The sequence below is a fragment of the Mastacembelus armatus genome, chromosome 9 (genome assembly GCF_900324485.2).
Source record: "Mastacembelus armatus chromosome 9, fMasArm1.2, whole genome shotgun sequence".
Lineage (NCBI taxonomy): Eukaryota > Metazoa > Chordata > Actinopteri > Synbranchiformes > Mastacembelidae > Mastacembelus > Mastacembelus armatus.
In genome coordinates this window covers 145,047-157,856 of record NC_046641.1, presented here as the reverse complement: position 1 = coordinate 157,856, position 12,810 = coordinate 145,047, and the positions used below count along the sequence as shown (strand labels likewise).

General features: G+C 41.4%; 1 protein-coding gene across 2 annotated transcripts in view; it reads right to left on the bottom strand.

Moving 5' to 3' along the window:
- Positions 1-12,810, bottom strand: part of niban2b (niban apoptosis regulator 2b) — a 52,754-nt gene that overhangs the window by 5,960 nt on the left and 33,984 nt on the right. For both annotated transcript variants that reach the window (XM_026320934.2, XM_026320935.2), the window contains 4 exons: positions 9,301-9,488; positions 8,930-9,085; positions 1,970-2,083; positions 1,526-1,633 (listed from right to left, as the gene is read on the bottom strand). In XM_026320934.2, coding sequence (XP_026176719.1) covers positions 1,526-1,633; positions 1,970-2,083; positions 8,930-9,085; positions 9,301-9,488 — 566 coding nt within the window. The remainder of the gene's footprint in view (positions 1-1,525; positions 1,634-1,969; positions 2,084-8,929; positions 9,086-9,300; positions 9,489-12,810) is intronic.

Here is a 12,810-nt window from a genome sequence, read left to right as displayed (position 1 = left end):
TAACCAAAAAAGGTGCTTGTCAGTCTTTTCATCTGCAATATGCTCAATCTCGTCTTCAACCGGTGCATCAGGAGGAGGGTCAGTGTTGATCGACTCACCCAGTTTGACTACTGTCTTACTACTGAATAGGCGTTATTAGTGTACATCAGTGCTATTTATATAGGTCTACCCTACCATCCCCTGTCCTCCTTTCCATAAAACTGGATAGCTATTACTACAGCTCATCAGGTGAATACACCAATCAGGTGAACTATACACTGTTCATCCACAGCATTAAATCCACCTGGCTAATAATGTGTAGGTTCTCCTGTTGCCAAAACAGCTCTGACCCTCCAACAAGACCACTGAAGAAATCCTCTGGTATCTGACACAAAGGGTAAAATCTGTATTCCCTCAGTAGCATCAACATTTCCAACACTTGCATCTTTTCCTTGTGTCTTAGTCCCACACACATAAGATGTGAGGGAAAATGTGAGGAAAAAAGAATCAAGGAAACACAAGATGTCCTTTCCTTTGATTCTTTATTGGAAGTGTTCAACCATCAAATGATTTCCAATATAGGGTATATCAATCCATAAAGGACTTCCACAAAGAATGGTCTTGTGTGTCCTTGCTCATGGGTCATCTAGGCAATTACCTCACTCACTGATTTACAGAGGAAAAAAAGACCTTTGAGACATTAACCCCTGGGTACCCATGAGCCCGTTACCGGTTCATTGGTTGCTCTTCCTTCAACCACTGCATACCAGGAATACCCCACAGGACCTGCAGTTTGGGAAATGACCTGACCAGTTGACCAGCCATCATAATGTGGTCCTGGCCGAGTCACTCAGATGCTTACACTTGTCCATTTTTCCTATTTCTAACACATCAACTTCAAGAATTGACTGTCCATTTGCTGCCTCATATACCCCACTCATCAACAGACACCAGGGAACCAGATAATCATGTCACTTGACAGTAGTTTTAATCTTGGTACTGAATGGCATATTTTGGTATATATAGTAAACCCCCACACACTGAAATCTGGATCGGCTAGTGAAGGAAAGATTCCGAAAGCACTGTACAGAGGTTTCAATTTTTTTTTTTTTTTTTTTGAGGTTTGTTGACCAGTCTGACAATATACAATAATATCTGACAAAATTTTATGTAGTTTAACTTCAAAACAGAAAGCAAGCCTCTCAACTGAGAATTTGGCCACAGTGTTTTGAAGAACTTCAAAGTTACTTTCTGAATGTACCAACCACTATTAATGTATTTCTCACTGGCCTTTGTCGGCTCACAGTGCTCTTCAAGGAAACCTGTTCATTTTGTTTACATAGATTTAAGGTAAGTTAATCAATAATGTTGTTCTTTTTGGTATTCTAAATTGATTCAATAAGATGCAGAAAAATGTGGCTCAAAAAGCAAGGTCTAAATCTGTGGATTTAGTGAGCAGTTTCACCCCTTAAATCAGCCTAAACAATACTTTATTGGATGGGCTCTAGTTGATGGGGTTGTGGTGACAAGGTGCTCTGAGACTCACTGAGGTGCAGGAAGGGCTGAGTTGCTTCAGCATGTAGGGGATGAAGATCTGGAGCAGAGCCTCACGGAAGAAACGCTTCCTCACTGTACTGCTGTCATAGTCAAATTTCTAAACCCAAAAAAAACAAAATTTAAAAGGTCACTATCATCTTAAAGAAAGAAATAACCCCAGTGGTAGAACACAACTACTCACCTTTACTTCTTTACTTGAGTATTTCTATTTAATCTTACTTTTGTTCTGCTATATTTCATTTAATTGACAGTTACTTGTAACTTTTAAGATTTAAGTTTCACAGCAAAATATCATATAGATCAGCTAATAAAATACAAATTAAAAATTAAATTTTCAAACTAAACATTTTGATTTGTGGCCCTTTTCCAAAAAATTAGCTCCTGAGTGTTTCCTAGTTTAGTTTTAGAGTGATTATCTACTAGCTTGTTTTACCTTAATGACTCTGTCCTGGCAACGTTGGATGATCTTGCAGAACTCGTCTGTACCCTGAGACTCCAGACTCTGATGAAGGATCTGCTCAAAAGTATACACTGCATTGTCCATTTGCTGTGAATACACATACACACACACACACACACACACACACACACACACACACACACACACACACACACACACACAACATGCACGCACAAAGAGAGAGGGCGATCAGTATAGAGTATAAAAATATATCATTAAGTTGACTCATATTTTGACACTGATGAGAACACTGAAGTACATCACCCATAAAGTCACATTATAAAATAAAATAATTTTGCAATAAGAATGCAAGTCCACCTGTGTCTGTCTCATGATGTGCCTGTACAGAAATATTTGCTACTCAGTTTTAGAAAAACAGTATTGACTGGATATGGGCTGAAAGATTACACCATTACACCAGTATGTAAGCATGCCCAACATCAGAATATGAGGCAGGGAACTTGTTCCATTGAGTTCAAACAAGGACAACAAGTAAGGTCAAATGACTGCACTAAACAGTTTCATCAAGCCGGTAATTCAGTAATAACTAATGCTGCCCTGTGGCAACAAAACTCTAATATTGACCTCATTATATTATTTTACTCATTTACTTGTCAATCTTCAGTCATGTGCTGCTGCCTTTATGTATTCCCTATAAGATTCTGAATCCAAGAAACCAGAAATACAGAACATAAAGCCTTTTATAGTCAGAAATACACTAAAATCTGAGAGCATAGTAGCTTTTAGTTGACTAACTTTGCAAAAATTGGACTGAGTATGCATTTATTGTATGACATGACAAGATTTCAAGATAGCACTTGCTTAGCACCATTACATGTCATTTAATTTCAAAAGCAAGTTTTCTGTCACACATTGTCTACAAAAGTCAGAGACAAGTAGGCAAACTGCAGCTAATGAACATTGTGTGATATGGTCACAAGCTCCAGAACATTTACTAAATGGACTTTATAGACAGAGTTTTAAGGATTTGGACATTTTACAGTGTAGGAATTAAGGTACAGCTTCACAGCCTGAGTGTGTAGTTTCGAAACAGTAACTGAACTCTGAATGACCTTGAGTTGTGTAGATCCCCTCCTGTGGTCCCAAGGCCCACTGAGGGGGTCAGGATAAGTGACTACTCCAGAAGCCGACTGAATACCAAAATGCTTGCCTCTTGAATCTCTTTCCATATGTGCTAGTCGGACTTCTTAGTTTTCTCTGGACCCCTCCCCAGTCTGACCAGCGTTGACAAGTTTAGCCGCATGTCGTCGTTCCGTCGCTGGCTGTCTAGGTGGTGTCCAGCAAACGATGTGGGCTTCATAGACAATTGGGCCACTTTCTGGGGAAAACCGGCATCCATCCCACTTTGAATGGTGCAGCTCTCATCTCTAGAAATTTGGCCGAGTTTATTAGCCAACCTAAAGCCAGACAATCCAGAGTGGGGACCGGGACGCAGATACTCAGTCTAAAATGCCTCTCTGCAGTTTCCTTAGAGCCGTCGCCCCCCCTTATACCACATAGAGATTGTGTCTGCCCCTCGAACATAGAAATCAAATAAATCAGAAGTTAACACAAGAGGAGTTAGTCATAAAAACCTAATAAAAATTAAAGACCACTCCTCTTATTGAAAAGAAAAACAGAACAGTCAGATGTGGATTATTAAATATTAGGTCTCTTTCATCTAAATCTCTGTTAGTAAATGATTTGATAACTGATCACCAAATTGACCTACTTTATCTTACTGAAACCTGGTTACAGCAGGATGAATATGTCAGTCTGAATGAATCAACCCCCCTCAGTCATAAAAATTATCATGTTCCTCGAAGCACAGGCCGAGGTGGAGGAGTAGCTGCAATCTTCCACTCAAACTTATTATTAAACTTTCATCCTCAGAACAGTTATAACTCATTTGAGAGCCTCACTCTTAATCTCTCACATCCAAACTGGAAAACACAAAAACCAGTTCTACTTGTCATTGTGTCATTGTCTGACAACGCTGTTAATAAATTTAAGAAAATGATTCCATCTTTATTTACATCTATGCCAAGTATAAACATAGTGGAGGGCAGCTGCTTCAATCCCACTCCCTACCAAATTGATCATATTGTTGACAGTGTTGCAGCCTTACTGCGTGAAACGCTTGATACTGTGGCCCCTCTGAAAAAGAAGTTAGTGAATCAGAGGAGATTAGCCCCATGGTATAATTTACATATTCATACTTTAAAACAGGCATCACGAAGGCTGGAAAGGAAGTGGCGTTCCACAAACTTAGAGGAAATTTTTCTAGCCTGGAAAACCAGTCTACTAACATATAAAAAAAGCTCTCTGTAAAGCCAGAACTGCATACTATTCATCACTAATAGAGGAAAATAAGAACAATCCCAGGTTTCTTTTCAGCACTGTAGCCAGGCTGACAAAAAGTCACAGCTCTGTTGAGCCCAGTGTTCCCTTAGATCTCAGCAATAATGAATTTATGAGTTTCTTTAAAAATAAAATCACAAGTATTAGAGATAAAATTCAGCAGATGCTTCCTATACCTGCAATAAATGAATCTTCTACTATAGTAGCTCTTGAATCATCTGTAGGACCTCAGTTATGTTTAGACTGCTTCTCTCCCATAGACCTCTCTGAATTTACATCAGTAGTTGCTTCATCTAAATCATCAACGTGTCTCTTAGACCCCATCCCGACTAGACTGCTTAAAGACACCCTGCCATTAATGAACTCATCTTTATTGGACTTGGTAAATTTATCTCTAGTATCAGGCTACATACCACAGGTCTTTAAGGCTGCAGTAATCAAACCCTTACTCAAAAAGCCTAGTCTTGATCCAGGAGCCTTGGTTAATTATAGACCAATATCCAACCTACCATTATTTCTAAAATCCTAGAAAAAGCTGTTGCTAAGCAGCTATCAGACCACTTACACAGGAATGAACTATTTGAAGATTTTCAATCAAAATTTAGAGCCCATCATAGTACAGAAACAGCACTGTTAAAAGTCACCAACGATCTTCTCTTAGCCTCAGATAATGGACTTGTTTCTATACTTGTCCTCTTAGACCTTACTGCTGCATTCGACACTACTGACCACAACATCCTATTACAGAGACTGGAGCATGTGACTGGTATCAGAGGAACAGCGTTAAAATTGTTCCAATCCTATTTATCGAACAGATTCCAGTTTGTTCATGTCCATGATGAACCTTCCACATGCACAAAAGTTAGTTATGGAGTTCCACAAGGCTCTGTGCTAGGACCGATTCTGTCCACCCTGTACATTCTTCCGTTAGGCTATGCCATTAGGAAGCACTCTATTAATTACCACTGCTATGCAGATGACACTCAGCTATTAAACCTGTTAACACCAACCAGTTAACCAGACTTCAAGTGTGTCTAACTGACATAAAGGCCTGGGTGACCAGTAACTTCCTACTTTTAAATTCAGAGAAAACAGAAGTTATTGTATTTAGGCCTAAAAACCTCAGAAATAACTTTTCTAAAATTATAGCTACTTTAGATGGCATAGCCCTGGCCTCCAGCACTACTGTGAAAAACCTTGGAGTTATTTTTGACCAGGACATGTCCTTTAACTCACACATAAAACAAATCTCTAGAACTGCACCTACCTACCTTCTCCAAGCAAGGTTTTTACTATTCGTATGTCATAACTGGTGTTGTTTATTCATAACCTTGTGCTCTCTCTCTCCCCTAGTTTGTGCTCTCTCCCTCCCTCTCTCTCTCTCTCTCTCTCTCTGTACCTTCTGCAGGTGTCCCTGGTCCTGGAGCTGTATATTGCTGATGCGCAGTTACTGGCCCCACCAACCTGCAGTGTCTATTTGTTGTTTATTGTTGCGGTTCTTTTCTCTCTCCTCTATCCACTCACCCCAAGACAGAGGCAGATGGCTACCCAAACTGAGCCTGGTTCTGCTGGAGGTTTTTTCTTTCGTTAAAGGGAGTTTTCCTCTCCACTGTCGTCAAGTGCTTGCTCATAAGGGATTTGTTGGGTTTTTAGTTTTAGTTTTTGTAAAGTGCCTTGAGATGATTTGTATTGTGATTTGGCATGATACAAATAAATTGAATTGAAAACTGAATTGAGGAGATTGTTAAAAACTGCAACAAGTGTGCTGATTTCCAGAATCAGTTAAAAAGGCAACCACTGAAGCGCCAGATCTTCCATTTGAGGTAGTGGCCTCAGATCTATTTGATTTTGTAGGTAATCACTATGTTCTACTGGTGGACTACTTTTCAAAATTCATTGATGTGGATAAGTTGAAAGGTTTACATTCCAAGCAGAATGAATCAGAACGAGCAGCGCAGACTGTCAAGAAGCTCTGGTACAAAGCAACAGACAAACATCTAGCTCTGCTTGACTACAGGACACCCATTGAGTCAATTGGCCTGTAACCAGCGCAACTGCTAATGGGCAGACAACCTCGTAACAACCTGCCTGCTGCTCGTCAGTTGCTTACCAAGTGCATATGACTCTCTCAAAGTAAAACGTCAACTCGACAAAATTAAAACAGTCCAAAAGTTTTACAATAACCTCAAAAGAGCGAGTGGTCTTTGTCCTGCTTTGAATCCAGGAGATGAGGTGAGAATGCAACCATATCCTGGAAATCAAAAGTGGACTCCAGGCGTTGTGGTGAGGCAGCATGTAGCTCCAAGATCTTATTTTATGGATTATCTTATGTAAGGATTATCGTCGCAACATGCAGCATCTCCGAAAAAGTTCAGCAAAAGCAAACATGGCTCGTCACAGAGCCATGACTCGTTAACATGGAACACTGGACTGAATTGTCTTACTCTTTGAGTGAAGATGGAAATAAACTGGATGCACAGCCTGGTTTACCTCAATCATCTCCAAAAGAGCTTTCATCAAGCAAACAATCACTGCCTACAGGACAGTATGTTACCAGGACCGGCAGGATTGTGAAACCTCCAGATAGACTTTGCTTATAATCAGGGAATGGTGTGATGAAGACTCATTAAGGAAGAATAATAGGTTCCTTCCTAAATATGATGCTTAATTGTTTTTGTAATATGCATCATTAACTGTATACATTTGATTTAATTTTCCTTTGTTCATTTTCTAATAGGAATGAAGTGTGAAGACAAAACACTTTAAGATTTAAAGTCAAATGTATATGTGCCTATAGAAATTTGTTTAACATTCATAATGACTATATATTTGTTTGCAATTGTTTTCAGCTGAGGAGGGGACATGTAATGTATGGTGATTGTTGTGGCAGTATTCCTTTAAGAAACACACAGAACACTATAGTTGTGTAGTGACTCCTCCCCCTCATACTTGAATGTATGTGTCTTGAGTGAGTCAGCAGAATAAATCAGTTCGGAATGTGATAAGCATTGTGTCAGTATCGTGCATTACATTACACAAGTGACCCGTGGCCGGCGAGAGGTCGAACTGCGCCTCCGGCGTGAAGTGGCTCACTGGGAGCCCTTCAAACGAGAGCAGGATTCAGAGCCGGAAAGCTCTTTTTTTCAGGTTAATGTTTGTCTAACAAACAGACACTGAAACACATTACCTCTCCATGGTAACCAGAGCAGCAGCTGTAAACACAGACACACATATCCAGATGTACTGAGATACAAAAGCACACAGACACACATATTAAGACAAACATGTTCAGCCACACAAGCCATTGCACACACCTGTGGACACATGCAGACCAGAAAACTACACATTTATCGTTGTAAATTTTCATTTGACAGGACTACCAAAGTTGAGGTGGGGGATTTTGTTTGGACTGAAAAGACATATTTTTCACAACATCACAGTGAAAAGAGTCTTGTCTCTCATAAAACCAAAGGATTCATTTCAATACCAAGGTGAAACCGTGGTTCCAGTCACCTCACTGGGAGCCTTTTAAGTGAGAGCAGAATTTGCACCCCGAGAGGTGATGTGTGGGATTTTGTTAAATGCTGCAGAGGGCACATTTCTGAGGCCACAGTCCTACAGGCACACACAGACACACAAATGCAGGAGCAGCAGGCTTAATTGCATCTTCCAGTATGCTTCTGTCAATGAAATAGAATGGTGGCTCTCGCTCAATCCAATTGGCGGGATGCCATAAAGGATTTTTGTGGCAAATTTGGTAAAGTTCTGACAAACTAAATGTTTGGCTCTCCATTAAAATTTTCACAATGTTATACAGGGGGCACTACTGTGCCTACTGTGAGGCCCCCGGGGTCTAAAATTCATCAATTGGTCAGATTCAAATCCGACAATGCGTGTGCAATCTATCATACCTCGAAGGCGGCAAAAACGTGCGTCAACTTGATGGGTCCGCCAAAGGAAAACCGTAAAAATTAATTACAAAATTTGGATAACTTTTGCAGACCCTCTCGTATAGATGGGATGACTGGCCAGGAATTAGCTCATTTGGTCCAAAGCCCTAGGAGGAGTTTGTTCAAGTTAAAGGTGAGCAAAAACAGCAAACTCAATGACCTAAAGTAAAAGTCCAAGCTGGCAGACCTCCTGTTGGACATACGAACTCGACATGATAAGCTTTTTGGCTTGGCCCAACATGAAGAGTAAACATGCCAAGTTTGGGGAGTGTGGGATGAAAAAATTGTCAGTGGGGCTCCCATTGGCGGAATGTATTTTCACTTTTGTCGGGGGTGCCAAAGAGCCTTCTTTTGAGGTTGTTTATGAAACCTATAAAATGTAAAATTTTCACGCAATACTGATTTCTGTGCAAATTTTGGTGCGTTTTCACACATGTTCACGGGGTCAAATTTGAGGTTATTACGGAACGTGAAGAAGGATAATAACGAACAAAAAAAATATATATTTCTAACAATTTCCAGGCCCACGCCCGCCCGGAAACCGCATCATATACATTTTCGGAAAGGTGTGGGTCAGCGCTAGACGCTGCTTAAAGCGTCCCCCCCTAACACTAACCCTCACCTCTCTCATGAGGATCTGGGCCCTCTGGATGAATACTGAGGGGCTGGAAACATCAAACCTCTGCTGTAGACCCTCCAGACTCAGGTGCTCCACCTTCTCATAGCAGCTCTGCATCTTTACTGGATGAAAGGCCAGCATGGATATCTTCTCCATGTGCTGAGGAGGAAGGGAGGGGGTGGGACGGGACAAATTATTCAGTTTCCCACATCACAATAGACTATTAAAATGGTTTTAAGTTTGTAGTTACTCAGACTTCAAAATCATTGAGCAGAATGTAATATTTTTTACTCTAAAAGTCTCATCACATTCATATCAATCTCTCTCAACCCACACTAGGAGTTTATCCTTAAGCTCCTCCTCTACCTTCTAACCTGTGCAATGGTCTCTTTGTTGCTGTCATTGAGTGTGTTCTTGCTCATGTCCACCAGCTCTCTGAAGAACACATCCCGGACCTCAGAGAACCCTCGGCTAGTTGGCTCCATCAGGGCATCCAGGATGGAGCTGATGTAGGGCTCGATGCTCACCTTCAACAGCTTCTCGGCTTTGGGGAGAATCACCGCTGGAAGATAAACAAAGATGGAGCTTTACAAATTCAATTCAATTCAATTCAGTTTTATTTGTATAGCACCAAATCACAATACAATCATTTCTAGGCACTTTACAAACAAATCCCTTATGAGCAGCAGTTGGCAACAGTGGAGAGGAAAAACTCCCTTTAATGGAAGAAAAAACCTCCAGCAGAACCAGGCTCAGTTTGGGTGGAGAGAAAGAGAGAAAAGATAGCCCCCTTTTAGAGAGAAAAGAACAGCAACAATAAACAACAAATAGACACTGCAGGTTGGTGGGGGCAGTAACTGCACATCAGCAATATACAGCTCCAGGGCCAGTGACACCTGCCTGAAGCCAGCCCTAACTATATGCTTTGTCAAAAAGGAAGGTTTTAAGCCTAGCCTTAAAAGTACAGAGAGTGTCTGCCTTCTAAACCCAGACTGGAGCTGGTTCCACAGGAAAGGAGCTTGATAGCTAAAGGCTCTGCCCCCCATTCCATTCTGGATTTTACAGGGAGCTAATGAAGAGAAGCTAATTGTAGGAGAAATATGATCTCTCCTGCTACTTCCTGTCAGAACTCTGGCTGCAGCATTCTGGATTAACTGGAGGCTTCAGGTCATTGTTACAAACTTGCTTTTATAATTGAACCACAGGTAATTAAAACAAGACAATGACACATTTAAAAGAAGAAACTCTGGAAACAATTCTTTACAAATGAAAAGTGAACACAACATAACTTCTCCGAGCAGGTACGGTATATATATATTTGATATATAAAATTTAAGTATACAATACATTTCTCACCATGTTAACACTTTTTTGGTGACATATCACTCATTTGGCTTTAATGTTAAGTATGATATTCTATCCATCTTATTTCACCACTACTGTTTTCCCATTTCTTTCCATATTGTCACAACTGCAGCTGAAAGCTTCCTCCACTGATAACCAGTTAGGAATGCTGTTGGTCCTTTTGATTTTATTACTGTGGAAGGGAAGCTATCAGCACACTAGTCAACACTTGTGCATACAATGGAGATTAACGTAGTGTGTCAGTGGCTCACAGGCTTGTGTGAATGTTCATCCATTGTGTGTATTTAATAATAAGAAGAGTACTTTATTAATCCCCAAGGGGAAATTCAATTGCTACAGCAGTTATTCTTTTTTTTTTTTTTTTTTGGGTGTGTATGTGTGTTATTGTGTATATTGTGGAATTATAGAGTCTTATGGCCGTGGACACAAAAGACTTCCTGAATCTCTCAGTCTTGGCTTTAGGAGGAATTAGTCTGTGGCTGAATGAGCTTCCCATTCTCCACAGTTCTTCATGAAGTGGGTGGGCAGAATTGTCCAGTATGGAGTTGATTTTGTCTACAGTCTGCCACAGCCTCCAGACTGTCCAGTTCCAGTCCAACAACAGATTTTGCCTTCCTGATCAACTTGTTTAGTCTTGTTTAGTTTAGGCCTCACCAGCCTTGATGCCATCTCCCCAGGACATAACTGCAAAGAACAGTGCACTTGCTACTACAGACTGATAGAACATCTTCAGTAGCTTGTTGCACACGCCAAAGGAACAGAGTCTCCTGAGGAAGAACAGTCTGCTCTGTCCTTTCTTGAAGAGTGCATCTGTATTGTTTGACCAGTCCAGTTTGTTGTTAATGTGGACTCCAAGGTATTTGTAGGAGTCCACAATCTCTACTTTCTCTGCAAGGATGGAGACAGGGACTGGGGTCTTCCTGCTCCTCCTAAAGATCGCCACCAGTTCTCTGGTTTTCTTGATATTGAGCTTTAGACAGTTGTTGTTAGCTTTTTATCAAGTGTCTGTACTCTTCATCATTATCATTATTAATGCATCCAATGACTGAGGAGTCATCAGAGAACTTCTGGAGGTGACAAGTTCCTGAGATTTAGCAGAAGTCTGAGGTGTAGAGTGTAAACATGAATGTTGCCAGTACAGTTCCTTTTGGTGCACATCACCACATCAGATATGCAGCCATCTAAGCGAACAAACTGTGGCCGCCCAGTGAGGTAGTCTGTGATCCACTCCACCATGTCTGCGGGAACTTCCATATCCTGCATCTTTGCACTGAGCAGGTAGGGCTGAATAGTGTTGAAAGCACTTGAAAAGTGATAATAAAGAATATCGCATCTTCCATTCTGATGTGTTCCTGATATGCAAACTGCAGGAGGTCCAGAAATTCAGACACTTGAGACCTCAGCAGTGTATGACTTCTTATAGCCAGTCATTATTTTCATTCCATTCCACACCTCTTTGAAATTATCAACTTGTGCTCAACTTGTGCTCTACTGTCTCTATAGAGTTGCTTTACCTCCCTCAGTTTCCTCGAGTTCCTTCTGCACAGCACTGAGTTCCTCCTTGTCACTTGCCATGAACGCCCTCTTCTTCTTATTGACATTTAATGTCCTTATTTATCCATGGCATATTATTGGGGAACCAACGAACTTTTTCGGATGAAACATTGTCCTCACAGAAGCAAATGTAGTGTGTGATGCAGTGAGAGATGCCTTCGATGTCCTCACCATGATAATGTAATCCTGAAGCACTCCTGCAGGGCCTCCTCAGCATCGTTTGACCAAACCTTCACATACCTCTTGGTAGCTGACTGTTGTCTTACTACGAGCTTGTATGTTGGTACTAGATATATTAGGTTGTGGTCTGAGCTTCACTTTTCCTCCTCCTGCTGTCTGCTCTCAACATGGAGTCTGAGCTCACCGACTGAACACTTCCTGCTGCGCCACAGAAAGTGGCCTTCACTTCTGCCTGCTGTACTCTTTCTTGCTCGGTGTGCCACGTGTTTAGTTATTCCTCTGCCTCCTTTAGCGATAATGATACTTGTAATAAGTGTAAAGTTCTGGTAGCTTTGGAGGCGAGCATCACTGATTTGGAAGCGCGGCTCTGCACCTTCGAACAAAGGCCAGCTAGCCTAGTCCCGTTAGCAGGTGTGGAGCCACCGAGCTCAGGGTCTGTTAGTGGTCCAAGGGCAGCTCCGGCGACAACGAGTCAAATCTGAAGCTGCTGGCTAAGGCTAATCGTAAATATGGAAAAATTGTTATTCACGTCAGCAGCAATGACACCCGATTACGCCAATCGGAGGTCACTAAAATTAATGTTGAGTCGGTGTGTAACTTTGCTAAATTAATGTCGGACTCCGTAGTTTTCTCTGGACCCCTCCCCAGTCTGACCAGCGATGACATATTTAGCCGCATGTCATCGTTCCGTCGCTGGCTGTCTAGGTGGTGTCCAGCAAACGATGTGGGCTTCATAGACAATTGGGCCACTTTCTGGGGAAAACCCGGTCTGGTAGCGAGAGACG